At 35.8% G+C, this 21,623-nt stretch overlaps 3 protein-coding genes across 6 annotated transcripts in view; 2 read left to right on the top strand and 1 right to left on the bottom strand.

Moving 5' to 3' along the window:
• pkd1l2b (polycystic kidney disease 1 like 2b) overlaps window positions 1-1,668 on the top strand; it is a 31,395-nt gene extending 29,727 nt beyond the window's left edge. For both annotated transcript variants that reach the window (XM_073859381.1, XM_073859380.1), the window contains one exon: window positions 1,328-1,668. In XM_073859381.1, the coding sequence (XP_073715482.1) occupies window positions 1,328-1,447 (120 nt within the window). In that variant the 3' untranslated portion in view covers window positions 1,448-1,668. The remainder of the gene's footprint in view (window positions 1-1,327) is intronic.
• Window positions 1,669-1,685: 17 nt separating this feature from the next.
• Window positions 1,686-7,302, bottom strand: psmd7 (proteasome 26S subunit, non-ATPase 7). Its single transcript, XM_055213389.2, has 7 exons — window positions 7,115-7,302; window positions 6,312-6,403; window positions 6,139-6,231; window positions 5,661-5,758; window positions 2,723-2,803; window positions 2,550-2,641; window positions 1,686-2,465 (listed from the first exon to the last, which is right to left on the bottom strand). Exons 1-7 carry the CDS (start codon window positions 7,186-7,188, stop codon window positions 2,018-2,020), a joined length of 978 nt encoding a protein of 325 aa, XP_055069364.1. The 5' UTR covers window positions 7,189-7,302; the 3' UTR covers window positions 1,686-2,017.
• Window positions 7,303-9,419: 2,117 nt separating this feature from the next.
• Window positions 9,420-21,623, top strand: part of nfat5b (nuclear factor of activated T cells 5b) — a 48,326-nt gene continuing 36,122 nt past the window's right edge. For all 3 annotated transcript variants that reach the window (XM_055213300.2, XM_055213309.2, XM_055213293.2), the window contains exon 1: window positions 9,420-9,724. In XM_055213300.2, the coding sequence (XP_055069275.2) occupies window positions 9,652-9,724 (73 nt within the window). In that variant the 5' untranslated portion in view covers window positions 9,420-9,651. The remainder of the gene's footprint in view (window positions 9,725-21,623) is intronic.

Here is a 21,623-nt window from a genome sequence, read left to right as displayed (position 1 = left end):
TCTGTAGTTACATCGTGTACTAAAAATGGCGTAAAATTAAAAGTTGCAAATTTTTTTTAGACCAATATGAGTAACTATACTCTCCTTCCAACGTAATAATCAAGGACTTTGCTGCCATACTATGTGTGCAGCATGCGCAATGATTTTACGCAGTGCCCGAAAATAGTCCCATTGATAACTTTTAAAGTCGCAATGAAATTGAAATGAAAAACTATCTTTATATTTTTAATATTGTGGTATTATTAACAAATGACTTATCTGTGAGCTTCATTATTTTAAAAAAAATTGTGTGTGCTCATAATCTTTAATCAAAACTGCAAATCTCCTTCCCTCCTCAAAACGATCTCTCTTCACTTCCGGTCATAAGTATGACAGGTGGGCGGGGTCCGGGAGAAGATCGCAGCGATTAGCAATTAGCAACACGACCCAACTTCAAACGATCCAATCAGATCTCAATGGACAAATTCAAATCCAGCCCTGCCTTATTTCATCTCAAAAGCCGTTTCATTCGGATATACGTCACCACGGGGAAAATAAGGCAATCACTACTTCCGTTTCATGGCGACTTTAATTTCGGGCAGTGCGTCATATCATTACACATGGTGTGGCAGCAAAGTCCTTGATTGTTGAGCCGGTTTGAGAGTATAGTTCCTAGCCATATTGCCCTAGAAAATCGCAACTTTAAAAATCCATCATTCTCGGTGCACGGTGTAACTACAGAGGAGTCAAGTTTTAAATAGGGAAAATATCGAAACTCTTTGTTGTTGTTTTTAGCGTGATGCTAATGGTCTAATCCAATTCAATGGATTGTGCTAGCTATGCTAAAAGTGCTACCGCCAGACCCAGAGATCAGCTGAATGGATTCCAAAATGGTAAAAAATCAAATGTTTAACTCCAGGGGAGCTGGAAAATAAACCTATTTTCGAAAAAAGTGGAGTGTCCCTTTAAAACTGTTTGGACCCAGTAGCAATGCATGACCTCAGACAAATGGATAGTTCACCCAAAACTAAAATCCTGTCTCATGATTTAGGCTACCCTCATGTTGTGCTGTATGAGCATCTTTTGATATTTTGATAAAAGATGGTAAGCACACAGTTGACAGTACCCATTGATTTCCATTGAAAAACAAATACTATGGTAGTCAGTGTGTACCATCGACTGTGTGCTTTCCATCATTTATCAAAACATTTTCTTTATTTGGGGTGAACTATCCCATTTTTGGCACATTTAATTATACTTTTTTGGTGAGTAAATGGGTCAGCTCATTTTTGTCCAAACCTAGCCCATAGTATATATAATAACTGAAATGTATTTTCTGATACTCCAGCCTTCTGAGGAAGAGGAGTATGTCAACGTCATTAAGCTCAAGTTCCTTGGTCTCTTTGGGATCAAACGCAAGACGCAAGCAGATGACAAAGAACATCTTCTTACTGACGACAGCAACTAACTCTCATCACCTTATGATCCTACATGAACAACTGACTAAACTCCTGCTCATGTTTTTAACTAAAATCATTCTGCTTTTACAATGTATCATTTAATCATATAGCAGATCATTTTGGGTTTTCTTAAACATAAATAAATACGCTTTAAAGGAAATCTTTAATGAACACTACAGTAAACTTAAAATGTACTCTTTGTGAATGTGTATGCTAGCTCAAATAAAACATGTTAGACCCAACAAGCTTGTTTAGCATTGTTTTTATAATGATACAAAAAGGAATTTCACAAATCTAAATACAATGTAGCTGAAGTTGGACTGTGCTGTATCACTGGTCATCTGTCTTAATATTATGATGGTCAAAATAAAGTATTATAATGTAGATAGTTCAGGCCTGTAACATTAAAAAAGAGAAAGATTTAACTAAACTCTTCCGCCTTTTTAATCAACACAGGAATTATGACAGATACAATGACCAGTTAAACTTGCAGGTGGTTACAAGAGGACAAAAGAAACGCATAACTCCTCCCATATTCAGCCAAGATTGCGCAATCTCAAGTTCATGTCGACTCAGTTTCATTTCTTCTCCTTCTTGTCATCTTTCTTGGCTGCAGCATCTCCCTTCTCCTTGTCTTTATCCTTATCCTTATCGTCCTTCTTCTCTTTCTTGCTGTCATCTTTTTCCTGTCCCTCCTTTTCCGCGTCACGGTTAGCGATTTTGTTATTGATGAGATTATGGAGCGCCACGACGGAGCGGATGAGCGAGGCCAGATAGACGACGAGCATCTGGTCGTTGGTCTTGAGGTAAAAGGCCTTGACGAATTCCTGCAGGTTGACATCAGGCAGGAGATTGAAGACGTCCTGAAGCTGATATATAATCTGGTGATTGATGGGCAGCTTGCCTGTTGCAACCTTCTCCAGGTAAGTCTTGATGTCCAACAGCTTGGAGTTCAGGCCTTTTAGGCCATGCACTTGATTGGTGATGCGTTGCGACAAGGTGCCGACTGTTGTGTCTTTGATATCCCTGCATGAGACAATCGGATATTTAACAGCTTGCAGATATTTTGATACATCTAGAATGAACGAGATGTGCAAGAAGTTTGCGTACCTCAACAAATGTTCGACACCCACTTCCTCTGCCTCCTCTGCTCCAATCTCACTGGTCACGTGTTCGAATGTCTTAGATGTTGGAGTTCCATCCTTAAGCAAATAATAAAAGGGATTAAACACATATATTATTGCAAAAATAAACGTTTATATGATAAAAATGCTCGTACTTACATCATGCACTTCCTCCACTGAGATGTACGCTTCTGTCGGTAAACCCAGGTCTTTGGGTTTCACATCAATGATGACTAAAACCTTTGGGAGGTATAAGAATAACATTTATTTAAAGAATTCACATGTGTTCACCAGTGGCGGCTGGTGACTTTTTTTTTTGAGTGCGCATGATGCGAAGTTCGTCACAACATGTATGTAGCTTGTCATGTGTGTGGTTCGTAATTTTAAAATATGTGTTGTGCGCTTTGAGAGATCCTGTGTGCACCACGTGTCCCGTCAAAACAAGTGCCTGCCGCAGACGCGTCCAAAGGGTTTATGATAAAAGAGACGCTTGTTTTTGCCAGATACTCGCATAATCTCATGCGTAATCAGAGTTTACTGTTAAGGAAGAGTCTAGCGTGTATTTTGGGGACTTGAGCGTCTCTTTTGTCATGAACGGTTTTGGCGCGTGTGCAGCGGGCACTTGTTTTGACAAAACACGTGATGCACACAGGTTCTCTCTACACGCAGGACACATTTTGGAAAAGGGAACCACACACGTGACAATCCGAACACTTATTTTGAATTAGCGCATCCTCGGATGAGCATTCACGAGCCGCCACTGGTGTTCACATGTACGAGGAATTTATTTTTAGGAATTATTACATGTATGTAGTGTCACGACTGGCTCAGAGCCGCGACAAATAAGAGGAGGACTAGGTGGTTGGTAAGGGTAATTAAATGTTTTATTTAACATAGATAGAAAAAGTAGGATTTAAACAATAAAATAATCAACAAAACTACTGCAACATCTTTCTGATAAAAGATGTTAAAATATCAGAAAGAACCAAAACAAAATCATATAATAAAGAAAAACAAACAACTTAACCCAGGAGCTTTGAATGAATATAACAAAGGGGTGGAGTAGGGCTGCTAAACGATTCATCATGACTAATCGTTTGCAGAATAATTTTTTTGTTTACATCATGTGTGTGTTTTTTGTCTAATAATTATGTAAATATAAATACACATGCATGTATAATTTTTAGAAAAAAATCTATTTATATATTAAGTATTTATAATTATATATAATATAAATTATATATAAATATATGAAGAGTTTGGTTCCAAAACGTGATAAACGCCATTTTTGGAAAAAAATAAGTTACTGCCAAAATCAGAATTATATCAGGTCAGTATTTAAAAGTAAATTCTTCATTTTACACAAAATCCAATATCCGCAGTATTATTCTGTCATTTTTTCTCCCTTTTTCCCAAAACGCCATATAAACCACTCCTCATTTTCTACAGAACGCAATAAATCCGCTCCACATATTACAGCGCACCAATTTAAACAAACAATGGCAGCACGTTGAGTACACGGAATCCTAGTTTTCCTCATCTACTTTGTATTTTGTGATCAACAAACAAACAAACAAAAGCAAAATATTACTTCATATATACACATGTAAATATTTTTATAACTTGCATGTATGTGTATTTATATGTACATAATTATTATATGCAATACACACACATATATGATGTAAACAAAAACCTCCACTCTGCGAACGATTAGTCGCTATTAATCTTTTTGCAGCCCTAGTGGGGAGGAATTTCACAACTAGTGAGAATGAAACTAATAAGAAAATTTCATTGTAGTTTTGAGAATTTAGGTGGAAATATGCTTAACGAAAAAAATGTAATGGTTCTACGATAGGGATCACTGTCTATTTGCAAAATGTATTTTTTTAGGGTTGCATAACGATTAATCGCAATTATACCACGGGTCTGTTGAATGCTGCATTCTGATTGGCTGAGAAATGTTCTATGGGTGTTGATTATTTTTCTGTAAACCGCACACCTAACTTTTCAAATGTCTTAAAAATAGGCACCAGAGCAATGTTTGTGGTAACCGTGGTATAAGCGGAATAATTGACTCCGGTCCTTCGCGTCGTGCCGCATTACCACCTTGGTGTGCATTATTTTCTTATAATTCAATGGCCCGTCGTCAATTATTCCTTACCTAATCATTTGCAGAATAAACGTTTTTGTTTACATCATATATGTGCGTGCATTGATTACAACAATCATGTATAAAAAAATCCACACAAATGCATGTATAATTTAATTTTAAATTATATATATATTTGATTAGACAAATGATTAGATGCAGCCCTCTTTTTTTTTTCAGGGTCATTTTAAGGTCAATTGTAAGTAGATATGAAATGGTATGAAAATTTTACATCATAGATAAAAAAATCTAAAATCACGCCGATTATCAATAATATCATGGTTTTGTGAACAATTTCTACTGATGCAAAGCAAATATAAGATTGGTTTTACATGTAAGTGCCCTTTTGTTCACATAAACATTAAATAAATAACATTAACATTATTCATGGCACATTTGAGTTTGTAAGAAAAATGGTCATCTGGTTCAGATAAAACACGAGTAAATCAGATTTTCATATAAACACAGGATAAATCAGCAAGTATGCATATGATGTGAGAAATGTGGTGTACTTTATGACCCAGGAGTAAGCTACACGATACCTGTGCTCACAACAATCACAGGAGAAACAAACCGAATAGAAAGGAGTTTTAAACTCATTAGATTACATAATTTTTTTTAATGAATAAAAAGATGGATCTGTCTAAAGAAATATTAGGTAAACATGTTTCCCTAAATGTGAATTTTTTTGGATTTAAATACAGTCAGTAAAACACTGTAAACACAAACACATCGGAGCAGACGTTAATGAATGTGTTTGTCTCACGTTATTGCTTAAATTGACTGATGCTGGACAGGGGTTTTCGAGACGTAATACTAGCATGGTTAAACAGTCATTTAAAAGTGACGCGTTTATCGTTACATCTTTAATTGTAAGTAGGACATGTATCTTTTGTGAGGAAGTGTTCAAACAACAATGTAAGTAGAATTAAAAATGTTACATACCGAATTCGAGCAGTACTGTTTCATGAGCTCATTTATGGCAATGTCATTCTTGTGCAGCTTTGGGCCTGTGTGGTACCAACCAACTATTCGCTCCCTCGCTAGAATTGAAAGAAATAAACATGACTATAACACATTAGATATAAGGTCAAGTTAAATAGCAATGACACTGTAAATTAAAAAAAAGAAAGAAAACTATGTCATAATTTACTCCCCCTTATGTTGTTGTAAACCTGTATAAGTTTCTTTATTCTGCTGTATTTTGAAAAATGATGGTAATCACACAGTTGATGGTGCCCAATGACTTCCATAGTGCCATTCATTCTCCTACTATAAAAGTCAATGGGTGTCATCAACTATGTGATTACCATCAAAAGAAAAAAAGAAACTCAAAGGTTTAAAACAACACGAGACAGGATATTCATTTCTTATCCCTTTAAATAGTGCAAACACTTGGTCTTTATACGTGAAATGATCCTACCATTGACTTTCTTGAACATGCCATACATGTTCTCCAGGTAGTCGTGGTCGAGGAACCACACCGAATCATCCTTGTCATCCTCATCAAAAGGTACTATTACACATTAAAAGCATTAGTTATTAAATATTTAAACATGAAATACATGCATTGTGCAAAAAAAGCTACAAACATACCAGCAAAACTGTTGGACACATCAAGCACTTTTTTATGCCATGAGCCCAGCAGGACACCCACAACTCGCTTTTGGCTTCCAACTTTACCAATCCTACAAAATAAAAACAGGTGTATTGCATACACAGACACACTTGATCTTTGTTGACGTTATGTATAGGTAATAAACTTGGACACAGCAGCTATATACATTTGCAAGTGACCAATCAGAATGCAACTTATCTAGTATAGATAGTATATTGACAGTTCATTTACATAGCTTATTGCCTTAATATACTTAACAAATCACTTTCCCGTTAACTTATGTAAATATACGCAATTTTTCGATTGTCATTATTTATCTAATGTGATGAATCATTTGGCCTGTTTCGAGCCGATTCCTTTGACACGACTCATTTGAACACAAACAGTACTTAGATAGTACTTAAGTATCGTTATTGCAAAATTTTAATTACTTATATATTGTAATCTTCGCATTAAATTGTTATTTTCGGATACTGCATTGTTAAAAGCACACTTTCTTTCTATAAACGCTACTGTACGTGTTCTGTTACTCATCATATTATGCTCGAGTCAAAAATCTGTACTTCTGTAAAAAATAAAACTTTACCGTTATTAAGGCGAGGTTCTATATTATAATATAAATTGCATATTTTAATGAAACAGCTAATGAGAGTGTTTTGTGAGGAGTTTAATTGAAACTGTAACGTCTAGTTAGCCTTTAGCTTGTAGCGGCTAGTTTCATTGACATAATGACAGTGAGTTAACAAATTTACCACAGCACGATCACAACACTCATATTTACCTGTTGAAATGATCCACAACACTAAGCAGCACCAAAGGATGAACAACGACCCTTTCTACTGCCAAATCCGGCATTTTTGCTTTATAAATATAGATTATTATTCAAATACAAATCGTTTTATGTTGGTTAGCAAGCCAGTTTGATACCGCACTGGCTGTTCCGCTTCTAATTCGTGTGTTCTAGCTACAGTGGGGCTTCAGTAAGAGCGAACACTAAGCGCCCCCCAGCGGAAAGAAGGATGGACATACTGTTTAGTCTTCACTATCTTGTTATTACATCTTTTTTATTTTTAAACAGACATATTGAGACAATGATCGCATATTTAAAGTTAAAGCCATAAGGTCTCTATTTTTTTCTTCCACTGATTAGAAAAATAATGCAAATAATAAAGCCTTATAAAAAAATCATTAATTTTCCTTTGCATATCTACGGCACATTGCATCCATCTACATGGCATATGTTTATTTTTACTAAGCGTTATTTTGTTTTTATATATTTTATATTTTATTGTGTACTGTTACACTATTTTTAGGTCACGCTTATTGTAGACACTAGATGGCGCTGTTTTTGAAACAGAGAAAAAATTATTCCCTTCATTTTTGACAAGTCCTATTAAAACATTATGTAAGTTTCAGAACTCACAGCAGTAGGTGTTTACTTTATTAGTAGGCTACTGTAATTGGCCCATCATAGGAACTTGCTAAAACTTTTTTATTTGTTTATTTATTTTCAAGCAGTTAAATCACCAGTTTATTTTTTAGTTAACTATTGGCTATATTCTCCTAATGACATGTACATCTCTGTTAAAATGAAACTAACATATTATCTATATATTTTTACTTCATTTTAACATATGACTATTTTATATGGTATTTATATGCATATTACCCACAAAAGTAGAATAACATTGTTACTGTACTGAGTTTTCAAAGGTGAAAAGTTTTAGTGGTTTTGTCCCAGTAATAATTCAGGTGATAATATGGATCAGGATCACAACGAAAACTTGCTGTATGTTGTAATAAGAAGGCTATTTGTTAGAATTTTAAAATGTTTTTATTTTTATTTGTACGTTTTCTTACATTTGCTCTTACACAGTTTCTTTGTTTTTTACGTTTTTAACAGACTCCCAATTTTATGTGACAAGACAACATTCCCCAATACAGCCTAAATTTTAACTTATGAACTTGTCTATGTCTGGTGAAAGGGGACATTTCACCAGACTTTTTAAGATGTCAATTAAATCTTTGGTGTCCCCAGGGTACGTATGTGAAGTTCTAGCTCAAAATACCATATAGATAATTTATATAACATATTAAAATTTCCACTTTGGAGATGTGAGGAAAAATGTGCCATTTTGGGTGTGTTTTTTTAAATGCAAATGAGCTGATCTCTGCACTAAATGGCAGTGCTGTGGTTGGATAATTCAGATTAAGAGGCGGTATTATCCCCTTCTGACATCACAAGGGGAGCCAATTACCTGTTTTTTTCATGCTTGCAGAGAATGTTACTGAGTTGTTCCTTTCAAAAAGTCAGATTTTCATGATATGTCCCCTTTAAAACTTTAGCGAGCAACAATAAATTATTTTTTATTAAAGGATTATAATTAAAACCATTATGTAGACACACAGATATTTTATTAAAAACTCATTTGACATAACGATCCCATCTTTGTGAGGACAATAGTGAATGTATTGATGAATCATGTGTCACGCTGCCAAAAAATTTGTCAAACTGTCCTCACAGCCTGTGTTGTCCATATACAATAATGGTTTAATCTGTCACAAAACATCACTAGCCAAGGTGTGACTCCTCATCTAAACACTGACTCAGAACAATACAATAAAAATATAAAATGAAATTGACAACAGACAAGTAGCATAAAAACTAGGATTTTTTTTTAAAATTTCTAATGTATTTCCCACACAATAGTTTTGTTCTAAAGATGTAACATTACCAAATACTGTGGAAAATTAAAAACATATACATTACAAGCAACCATCAGCACTATATATAACATTAAAAGATCCATTGCATGTATAATTAAACTATTTAAGCTTATTTTAAGTTTATCAGTGTAATCACGTGACTAGAAAGGCGTTCGATGTATTCTTCAAACTGCGCTGCGCAGACCGGTCAGCTTTTTTACATCGAAGTACCGCGAGAGCGATTTAAAAACGGAACTTGTGATTCACTCTCGCGGTACTTTGTCATACGTCAAGTGTGTATGACGTCGAACACACCTTATTTGTCTTGATGACGCGTGGAGTGGGCGGAAACTGAAACAGACAAACTAAACACAACACACACAGTCGTCCTGACTCCTGACTGGCCGTGTACACACACACGTTAAGGAGAGCGCTTAACGACTCGAGCGCTTTATTTATGATAAACATAAGTGTCACTTTGTACTTTTTCTGCACGTGGCTTTTATTTGTTTTCTTTCATCAGTTTGGCAAAGGCGAACGATGGCTAGTTGTTAGAGTCTGCGTTTGGAGAGCAAGTCTGTTGAAAATTCTTTGCGGATCGGAGGCTCTGCGATGCCCTCTGATTTCACGTCGCTTTTTAGCGCGGATATCGACCTCGATTCGCCCAAGTCTCTCTACTCCAAAGGTAACTCACTGCACATTTGAAACGCGCTCTTAAACTCCAACTTCACAGCGCGTGTAAAGGCTGCGTCTCAAAACCTAGTAAGCTGTCTATCTAGAAGTCATTATGGTCACCGTGTTGGGATATACTAGGGCACCGTATGTACTGCGTAGGCAGGATTTTTGAGTAAATGCGTTTTAACTCGGATGTCCTTACTATGATGCTGTCTAGAAAGGCAGCTCAGTTGGTTTTGAGACCAGTTCCGTGTGCGTCCTACTGAGGTGTTAAACAGTTAAGTTGTTAGTTTACATAGTCCATTTGACAGGTAGTTTAAATGGTGATCAAATAAATGACCTTGTGGGGTGATGCACACATTGCATGTGTCTGTGTTGATAGAGGCCGATAGTCAACATAGAGTTTGTTGACTGTCATTGCGTAATGTAAATAAGGTTACGTTTTGTTATTTTATATTGCCTCTCTTACCTCTTATTAAAGGTGTATTTTGTTTTCTAAGTTTCCAACTTAATTTTTTAAAAATAATTTAAGTAGGTTTTTATATTTTTTTAACTTTAAAACTTATTCATGGACATTTAAAGGTGCCAAAGAATGCATTGAAATAATATGTTCAATTGTTTTTTGGTATTTACATAAAATGTATGTAACTTTAAGTGCAAAAATTATTACTATAACGTATTATTAATAAATTTTTACATGTCCAGTTATGACCCTAGGATTTGTCCATTTGTGAATGAAATGGTCTATTTTTCCCCTATATGGAAGGGTCATGAATAATAATGTTGAACCCTGCTCTGATTGGCTCTGCTCTGCTCTGAGGCTCATGTATGTAGCTCACACTTATATGTTCAGACAAAAATACAGATTTTACGGAACTTCTAATTGTTGAGATTGCTAATGGACATTTCTGAGTGGTAAGTTTGTGTTTTTCCCAGTATGGACCTGCAAAACGTGACTGGCATAAAGCATATTTAATGTTGAGGATGTACATCTTGACTGTACATCTTGACTGTCAACACTTATTTCGCTTATACCACAGTTGCCACAAACATTAAGACAAGTTAGGTGTGCGGTTTACCGAAAAATAAGCAACACCCATGGAACATTTCTCAACCAATCAGAATAAAGCATTCAACAAGTTTTTTTATTCTCTGGCACCTTTAGGTCAGTAAACCAGCATGTTTGTTTTAGAAGTAAATGACTGATTCATAACTATTTATTATTAGATATATAGAGTTAGTTAATGGATTTACTGTTTGACATCCATCCCCACATTCTGAATAGGTCCTGTTGCTTACATTTTTGTTACTTTGTAACATGAAAATATAAATAACTGGGGTACAATATTATTGTTAAGTGTCGTACATAGGCTTCATAAATGGTATCTAGCTGTCACTGAGGCAGTACCTCTTCAAAAAGTACACATTTCCACCTAAAAAGTTCATATTACTACCTCTGAGGTACACATTGGTACCAGATTGCACATAAGTTCATTAATGGTACCAAATGTATACATATCTGTACATAAATGGTACTCATTAGGACCTTTTTAAGGGTACTGCCCCAGTGACAGCTTGGGACAATTTTTCAGTCACATACACATACAGAATCATATGTTCATGTCTGATCAGAATAAAGAAGCAATTCCTTGATATAAACTTACATTAAGTCAGACTTTAACTATTAACTTATATTGTGGTTGTTGCTGTAATCATTCTCATAGTTTGAGAGTCATTATGGGCAGCAATCTCATGAAATGCAACTCCACTGTTTCATTCTGTTGGTGCATTTTTAATTTCCTGTGCTCTAGATGTTTCTTATAGTGTTTATGTTGGACATATAAGCTGCAGACTTCTTGCAGACATATTTTATTTGCCAAATGATTTGATAGATGTTATCATCTTATTATTTTCCTTCAATGATCGTTGTTGTTCCTCTGGTGTCTGTTGTAGTTTCCTAAATCAGGGCTTTAGCCTGGTCACGCGTTACGTAAGACATGGGCTAATCTCATTTGCTTAGGTTTTGTAGGTAGACGCTAGCCACCACTGTTGTTATTGTTGTGTGGTTTCACACACGACTGAAGAACCTATTTCATTACTCTTGTCTTGTTTCTCAAGCTACGATTGAGTTCTGATGATGAAATGCGACTGCTAAATAATGGTTTTTGGGCGTTCAGCAAGTGCATTTTGTCTTGGTCATTGTCGGTTACCGAAAGCTTCTTAAGGTACTAAACAAACAACACCTTTCTGTTTCTTTGTCAACTTCCTCTGGACAGATACCAAAGGTGAACACAAGGTTAGAGTGATATGTGTTAACAAACCCAAGTTAACATGTTAAGAGCAAAGAGATGGCTAAGGAACATTTCGCTTTTAAAGTTTCTAAACTAGGGGCGCACCCTTGAGGGGTGTGAGAAGGTGCCAGGGGGGCCCCAGTTGTATGACATGTTTTTTTTTAATTCTGTTGAATTTTAACCTCAGAAAAATACCACTACATTGTATGATTTAATATTATATTAAATTATATTATTATTTAACTTTTCTGCATTGTTCATCGTAATAGTATTTCATTTTTTTTTATGTCACTGCAATTGCAGTTTCATGCTGAAATATTGGATTAGCTAAACATAATAGAAATAAGGGCAGCAAGATATAGCGAAATTATCGGCAATAGCGGAATTGCACATGGATTCTCGCGAAATTAGACTTATGAGGTGTCATGAAACATTTTGATAAAAAAGTAAATGCAAAGTAAGAGTATCAAAATAAGAAGCATACAGTTACAAACATCTCTTCACGTACTATTTTGCACATGATTTCAAATGACATACAATCCAATTTTGTTGTTTTTTCCACATTTAAGGGGGGAATTTTCATTACCGCAACGTGTCCATGACTGGATTTGGGTTCATTGACATGGAAATATTTATATATGGTTTACATGTGATATTTGGTGATCATTGTTAAATTTAGAGACAATAATGAGGAATATAAATGTGTCCAAGAAAATTTTTCTCATCCTCCGCAACAATTTTCAATCATTGTTTAAGCCCTCAATGAACTAACTTTTTTTTTTAATTGTTGGAAGGGACATAATTGACTGTGACACTCAAGATGGCTACCAAATAAGCAGTACTTATTTTTTCTCTCCAGATAAAAGTTTAAATTTTGTTAGTCATAGTACCTAGACAACTTTTTAGTTTGTTAATGCATATATTTAATGTAATATCATGTTGCGGTAATGATAATGTTTGATAATGATAATCTAAAAAATTTAAATAATTCTATAGGAAATATTTCTTAAATCCTCAAAAAATATTGGTTATACTAATTCAGACCGTATATGTGCAAAAAAATTGGCTTTAAGGGCTTTTTAAATGAATTTTGTGAGAATCACCTGCATATTGCAGTACCCATATAACAAACGTGTGCAAGAACTGAATTATTTTAATACTTCAAAAAGTTAAGCATAGTCAGAGTTTTAGGTTGATGCAGAGAGTAGAAGAACTGGCAAAGTTTATAAATATATATTTTATAATTCAAATTGATTTTACAAACTTAAAGCATTATTGTATTGCATATCATATATCGCATAATTTAACAAGTTACCGCATGTCGTATTTTATAAAATGTGCAATGGCATTCCTGATAGTTTTTGCATTCTTCCTCGGAATCAAACCCATTACCTTGGAGTTGTCAAGCAAGTTTAACTACAGGTATCATGCACAACATTTTCCATATGGGTAAAAATTCAGTAACTCCACAATTGCCTTTTATAATCTAGGCATTTCTCATCGACCAAGTTCAATTTGGTTTTGTGCCCGAACGTTTATACCCGAGGTATATTTCTGCATCTTTGACATGTGCAGTTGACCTTATCACGTTGTTTCCGGCTTCCACGACCCCGCTGTGTGAATCTATGTGTGGACCGGCTAATGAGCTCTTGTGTCACGTGACACAGTGCTAGAGATAACAGGGATGAGACGTATCTAAGCATATGGCTGTGCATTCCCAGAAGGATGGCAAATGCCCCGGAGATGTGGCGTGTGAATATATTTTTAGCTATATGTAGGTTGTTATGTGAGCATTGAAATCATTATTTGAAATGAAAATGAGTGAGTGCAAGGTGGAATTGATTTTCAGCCAATGTCCAATTCTTTCCATGCAGCCAATCGCTATAATCCATAAAAGCAAATCCTGTTTCATCCTTGGATTAGCTCTGTTTATTACGTATGTGTCACAAATTCTGTGAAGCCGCTCTATTGATAGGCCTGTGTTTGAGTAGTTGTTATGGCGTGTCAGGCCTTGACCACAGTGTGACATACCGTACTTCTAAGTATATCTAATACTATTTTCAGCAATGGTTTTCTAATTCTTGTATAACTGTTATGCATGTTGTTTTAATCCATTTTAATAATTAATTGAAAGATTATATTGAACATAATTTTCTTATTAAAATCAGTTATAATTAGTGCTGGGCAAAGATTAATCGCGATTAATCGCATACAAAATAAAAGTGATTATTGGTTTAATATATGAGTGTGTGCTGTGTCTAATTATTATGTATAAATATATACACACACATTCATGTATGTATTTAAGAAACATTTACATGTTTATATATATTTATTTATATTTTTATATAATCTATATTAAATATAAATGTAAAAAATATATATAAATAAAACAATTCTGAAATGAATAAATGAATGTGTGTGTGTGTGTGGTTAAATATACATAATAATTAGACACAGTACACGCACATATATTATGCAAAAAAATCACTTTTATTTTGTATGCGATTAATCGCGATTAATCTTTGCCCAGCACAAGTTATAATATATATATATATAGCTGAAATCTGTAAATGTTTTGGGTTAAAAATGAACAAAAATTAGTTATTGAGCAAGTACATAAAAATCAGGATTGAAATCTGCCCCTTTATTGTGTTTTAATAATAATCGTACGTTTTTGTATGATTCAATTTGTACGAATTCATACAATGTAGCCAACTCATTAAATATGTACGAATTCCCATGAGATCAGGTAGCTTTTATTTATATAATGTAAAAGCTTTGGTGACCAACAACATAAAACATATACCACAACTAACAGTAATGTTGAAAAATAATAATTGGATTTGTTAGCTGATATTTTTAGTTGTTACCATTGTCATTTCAGAAACTGTGATGACACAATAGATGATGTAAAAACAACCGGTTTTATAGTCATCAGATATTTTAACTCGGCGTAAACGTTTGTTAATATGTCTGTTAAACATCTTTTGGATTCAATAGGGTGCCATCTGTAAAATCAAAATGAATGATTAGTTAGTTTCACACAAACTTCCTCATTGCTCTGAGGTGGAAGGTAAATCGCAACATCTCACCTGCATTTCCGTTTAAGGATTAAAATGGGAAGAAATGTATTCGTACTTTATTGTCATTTGTTCACAGGATTGTAGTAAACTGATGTGTTTGGAATGACAAATATACTTGAATGGGCTCTAAGGCAGCATCACATGTGTCTTTTGTAAATAAGACGGTCCCAGAATGCATTGCACCAAGCTCAATAAAAAACTGTTAGGCTACAGAGAGCACGTTTGGATCAGAGCTTTAAGTTTAATTTTGTAATATTTACTCTTGTCGATCATTTATTTGTTACTAACACCATCTGTTTCTGTTCTGTATGAAAAGACCTTTTAAGAACACAATTAGGCCAGAACCGTTTGGACTCGTGAATTGCATTTCACAGCCTGTAAATGTACCAGTAGACTATGTGCCACAACTTCAACCAGCCTTCAGTTTAGCAATGTGTGTGCTAAATTGAACCAACATGTTAAGCTTGAGAAATTAGGTTTGAGAAATTAGTGATACTGAAACTTATTTAGGCGACTACATGTTTATATATCTAGAACATCACATATACTGTAGGTCAATTAGCAGTTACATTGTGGGAAAAGTATTTATTGAGATCAATATTATTAAGTGAACAGTGTGTGTTTTGCTCATATTGCCTTTATTAGTAATTCATTAAAGCAGTAAACAACTCAAGGTTGTGCATTTACAGTGTGTTACCATATTTAAAGGGTTAAAAACAGGGAAACGTCACTAGTGAAGGCCAGTCTATTTTGTGTTTTATCTGTTATAGTTATTCTATTTTAATTGAAATTTGTTACCATTACTTTGATTGTTTATTGTAGTCCGGGGCCATCTTAAACGATGCTGGGGCCAGTTGACAGAACTGTCAGTTTAAATATTCAATCAAAGAATATGCAAAACAGATGTCAATGCACTACTCATATGCTGTTTGACGAGATTTGTTTGTACGTATATACAAACATGTGCCACATCTCAAGACCAGCAAGTCAGTGACGGCTCCAGAGATTTTCTGATGCAGGTGCTATGGGGATGCTCAACACTTAAGAGAAGGTGCTTTAAATATTTGGGCGTTTCATTAAGGAGGTCGCATAAGACCACCCTTTATACACGCGTACACTAGCCTATACTCGTTCCATGACTATGTAAAAGTATTCAACACAAGGGCTATAGATACAACATACATAAGCCTGCCAATGTAAACCTCTGAAAATAATATTTCACAGTTCTGTCACAGTCTAGTCCTGAATACAACGGAGCAGCAAACGCAGCAACAGACACTGTGCACGCTTTGGCTTAAAATGCTCAGATAACGAAATCACACAGCCAGTTACCAACACTAGGGATGAATCAGCATTGTTTCTATTGTTGGAGCATCATAGGGTGACCTACGTACCATTCTTACCAGACCCGGATGCGTCCTGTCCAGGATTTCGGGTGCATCTTCTGGAAGTCGTATTTGTCTGCCGCATACGTCATAGAGGATTATTATTATTATTATTACAGAAAAGCAACCGTTACATTTTAAGGTAAGAATGAAACTACGATTGTATGTCTTATGTTTTTAACTGAATGGCGTATGTGGTCAACAAATACGACTTCCGGAAGACGCACCTAAATCATGGACAGGTCGCGTCCGGGAAGAATGACGCGTATGGGCACCCTATAGATCAGGGGTGGGCATCGAGGGCCACAGTCCTGCAGAGTTTAGCTTCAACCCCAATCAAACACACCTGAATGTCATTTCCAAACAGTCCTGAAGACTTCAATTAGATTTTTCAGCTGTGTTTGATTAGGGTTGGAGCCAAACCCCGCAGGGACACCGGCCCTCAGGACCAGGAGTTGCCCACCCCTGCTATAGATGTAACAAGGCAGAGCCAAGATTTGTTCTTTAACCTCCAAATTAATTCAATTTGTAATAGCCAACAGAGGGGAAAATCAAGCACTTATCATAGACGTCTTCACAACAAAACAGCATCATCAATGACGTTGACGCAGTCAAGGGTCCTCGTTCTCTTCGTATTTATAGCCAAAAGTGCCAGAATACTGGTCCTATAGTTTGTCCACTGCTGTTCCTCGGGTAGTTTTTGGTGTATCCATTTTGGTGTATTTTACTTGGCTAAATTTCCAAACTCGCTATCAAAAACAAACTGCCGTGCAAGTTCACCGGGCGCTGCACCCATTGGCCAAAGAAGATCACATGTTTGGGCATCATGATATTTTAGCTAAATATATATTTTTAAATTATTATTGAACTCCCTTTTTTAACAACATGAAAACACTATTCAAACATGACATTAAAATATAAGTATAAAAATTACAGACATTTCTTGGGGGTGTTGGGTGGGTGCTATGGATATTATAGCCGGAGCTACAGCACCACCTAGCTCCTCCCTGGCGCCGCCACTGCAGCAAGTACGCGAAATGTTTTGGAGAGCGTGCAAATACACAGTTCATGTTTTCTTGCACTTGAGCAGACAAATTTACTCAAATAATCTCAAAGTTCCATGATTATTCTGGTAAACATAATCAGTTATGTCTTAAGTAAATGTTAACAATTCAGAAATAAAATGCATGTGTTACAGTATATTGGATCTGCGTGCATTAGGTCCTAAAGAGACTGCACCCCAAATTAACCTTGCACTTGTGTTAGTGTAGATCAGGGGTTGGCAACAGGCAGCCCGTGGGCCAAAACCGGCCCGTCGCCAATAATATCTCGCCTGCACCCACAGGCAGATTATTTTGTATAGGGGCTGGTTCTGAAATAGATCTGTCATGAAAACCACACGCGAGCAAGACCGTCAAAAAATGCTCTGGCTACCCTGCCAATAACGCTATAGATAAAGAGCAGTGGATGCTCTGACCCTCGAATGCATTCGCTGGAATTCGTTTTCGCCTTCCAATTGGTTGCTGCCAAACCGCGTCATTTCTCATTACCATAAAGTTAACCTGATTTCAACTCTCCTTGACGCTCACACCGTCCAAGACGCGCCGCTGCTTGCCGGGGCTCGCTGCCGGCTTTTATTGAAAATGTATGACTTCCGGCCACTTTGACGCTCTCGCCGGTGTGAACGCAGTTACTTTACATTTGATTGCTTTTAATTCAGTTTCTGTATCTGAGAAGTACAGTACTGTTATTACAATATTATTACATTTTAGGACTGGGTATAGATTCAGATTTTCCAGATCGATTCAATTTCGATTCACAATCTATCGGGTCTATTCGATTCTCGATTCGGTTTTGATCTCGGGGCGATTTTTGCACTCGATTCTCGGTTCAACTCAATGAATATAGATAAATGAATGACAACCTCTACTGTCGCTCCTTGATAACATCGCATAAGGCAAAAAAGGGGGTGACTAGTAATTAGATTAACGTTAATCTTATGTTCAATGTTTGCGCAAATAAATCAATTAAAAATTGATTTGTGGCCTTTGACAATCGATTTGATTCGACCTCATAAGAAAAAAACATGATTAATCGAAAAATCTGTTTTTTTTTGCCCAGCCCTATTACATTTGTATGTTCTTTTTCTGTAATATTTATTTGTGCTGTTGCTCGTAATTTAACTATTTGCTCTTATTTTTTTACTGACCCTTTACTTGTCTTTAACAATATTTGAAATGTATTTTTGAAAGTTAGGCTAGTGGTTTGGCATTTATAAGCTACATGGGTCAGTAACAATAAAGACAATATTCAGGCCAGTTTTATTTTAGTGCTTTTTGGTGGGCCAGTGACAACTTAAGGGCCAGTAAAAATCTGAACCACTTGAGCCACCGACCGAGCCAGCAGAAAAAATTCTTAGGGTTGAGCCCTGGTAGTTCTGAGAAACGACAAACCTTTTTTTTTTTACTTCTTTTGATGTGTATTGATATGAGTTCTTTATTGATTTTTTTCAACCGGTCACAAGGTCAGGAGGGTGTAAAGTGTGCTGCTGTCATGCCCCAGTAACTTCTGCCTCCAAATTCCATGGTAGTTAATAGTTAACACTAACCAAACTGTTATTTAACAAGGCATAGAAAAAATAGAAGCGTAAAAATATTTCCTACCCCAGTATTTGCCGTGCACACACTCGCAATGTTGTTTCAGTACCAACAATGAAATGCATAAAGTGGTCAAACTACTAAAACTATCCCAGCAGCCCCTGGCAACTGCCGAAGGACAGCAAGACAACTTAACCTTTCATTTCAAAAGAAAATACACAGGTATTTAGCTGCTGGGAAGTTAGAGAAGGTATGGATGTCTTAAGATAGCAGGTACATTTACGCATTTGGCATACGTTTTGATTCAAAGTTAGACAGCAGTGCATGCTATCTATCAGTATGTTTGTTCCCTGAGGATCAAACTCAGGACTTTTGCGCTGCTGATGCTGTTCTTCACCAATTGAGTTGCAGGAACTCTGGTGGTATTTTTTGTGTCTTTTCTGATGGTAGTAAGTATCGTGCAATGCAATCTCAACTCAATACTTTCTGAGAAATAGCGGTTGGTTGCCAAGACATCACTTTTGCGGTTGCTAAAGTATTTGAAGTGGTTTTCAGCAGTTGCTATGGTGGACTGCATGGTTGCTAGGGACCTTTCTGGCACCTGTCATCATTCATGTCATTTTAGTGGTCTTCTTTCTCTGCAATACAAAAAACTGTGTTTGCATTGTGCCATCTCTCTTTAAAACGCCATTTAAAACCCATCCAGCTCTGATCCCTTCAGCTGACCACATTTTGATATCACAAACAGAGTTAAATATGCAGGATGTTAATCTAAGCTTGGAGTAGTTTTCCATTGGCTGATAAGAAACACTTATAGGGTTACAGGATTGACTTACCACTAAAAAAACACATCAGAGGACATGCTTTCTTGTCTTGCAGTATCCGTAACCGAACATGCCTTTCACTTTTCATTTCATCCATCGCCTGGCCAGATTTCACACTGGACATGAGGGATGGGTGTCCTGATGGTTACTAGGCCAAGATCGTGTGTCAAGTTAAAAATAGTCCAACTTTTAGAAACATGTCTTGAGTCTCCTTCTGCATTTTGTTAGATTCCAATGTGCAATATTGTACTAAACAATGCCTTTAAACAATTCATAATTTGCAATTCTGTACTAAACAATTAGAATTTGCAATACTGTACTAAACAATGCCTTGGGATGCACCGATAAAAAAATAATGCGCAGATACCGATATTTTCATCCAATGGTACCGTTAGATACTAAGTGCGTTTACATGCACAGTCTTACACCGATTATTACTACATAGTAATAGACATACTATATAGGCGTGACGTCACTGCCTGCAAGAAGCCTGACAAATCTCCAAATCCCACGTAAACGCAGTTTTCTGCATAGCCGGTAGTAATTCAGAACGATAAATCTCGATTAATTTATAGCAGAATAAAAGTTTTGTTTACAGCATGTATGTGTGTGTGAACTTTGTATAATAACTTTGTATAGATAAATGCGCACACATGCATGTATATATTTAAGAAATGTTTACATGTGTATATTCATTTGTATATTTATATATAATTTATATTATATAAATTATATAAATATAAACACGTAATAAATAAATATATATATTTTGTAAAATTATATGTGCATGTGTGCATATTTATATATACATAATTATTATACACAGTTCACATTCGCATATATGCTGTAAACAAAAACTTTTATTCTGCTATAGATTAATCGCGATTAATCGTTATGCATCCAGCCGGTTTATTGATTTGCATGTAAACCCTTTATTTTATAATAAGCAGATTTTTGATAATTATGATAGTTACGCACTGACAGTATTGCATTTCAGAGCATTATTGAAAAAGTTCAGCTCTTTTGTATGTGGGGTTGAGGGAGATGTATGGCTGAGCAGTGAGCTGAGCAGTGAGTGAGATTCATACTGTTTTCATTTCAGTCTGTTGGTCACCTGGCTGTATCTATTGGGTGAACAAAGGTTCATTTAGATTCTGGGTGCACGCTTTTGACACAAGACAAACTTGACAGCCTTGCTTGGACTTAGGCAGCAATTAATTGAATCATTCAAAAGGTGTTTCAGGTACATTGCAGTCTAGCAGCTGTGATGGTAGAGTCGAATTCATCAGATTTTTAAAAAAATTAGCTTTACATATATATTTCTCCTCCTCGCATTGGCCACATCCAAACTCTTTAGCTTGGTCACGCTGGATGGAAGTATTTTATTTGAACAGTGGGAACATGGAGCCATCAGTGGCACAGATGGACAGTCAAAGCTTAAAGCACTATTTCAACATGGTCAAGGGCAATTTCTAAAATTAAGGTTATGCTGTCTGTGTAATAATGTGTTTTTATGATTTCTTTTCTGTGAATTTCTGTAAATTGTATATGTTTGCATTTTATGTGATAGAAAGACTAAGTGTCTTAGTGATGCACCGATGTATCGGCTGCTGATATTTATCGGCCGATTTTTGATGAATTTGAAATAATTCGGCAACAACACGAGAAAGGCTGGGGTGGCGAACGTTGGTCCTGGCGAGCCGCAGTCATGCAGATTTTAGCTCCA

The sequence above is a fragment of the Misgurnus anguillicaudatus genome, chromosome 21 (assembly GCF_027580225.2).
Source record: "Misgurnus anguillicaudatus chromosome 21, ASM2758022v2, whole genome shotgun sequence".
NCBI classification, from domain to species: domain Eukaryota; kingdom Metazoa; phylum Chordata; class Actinopteri; order Cypriniformes; family Cobitidae; genus Misgurnus; species Misgurnus anguillicaudatus.
Note: the sequence above shows the minus strand (reverse complement) of the source record. Positions and strands in the feature narration are given on the sequence as shown.

Coding starts and splice junctions, on each gene's coding strand:
- psmd7 (XM_055213389.2), bottom strand. CDS start 7,188: ATGCCGGATTTGGCAGTAGAAAGGGTCGTTGTTCATCCTTTGGTGCTG. Junction 6,232..6,311: donor TGTGTCCAACAGTTTTGCTG/GTATGTTTGTAG, acceptor AATGTGTAATAG/TACCTTTTGATGAGGATGAC. Junction 2,466..2,549: donor GGTGTCGAACATTTGTTGAG/GTACGCAAACTT, acceptor TGTCTCATGCAG/GGATATCAAAGACACAACAG.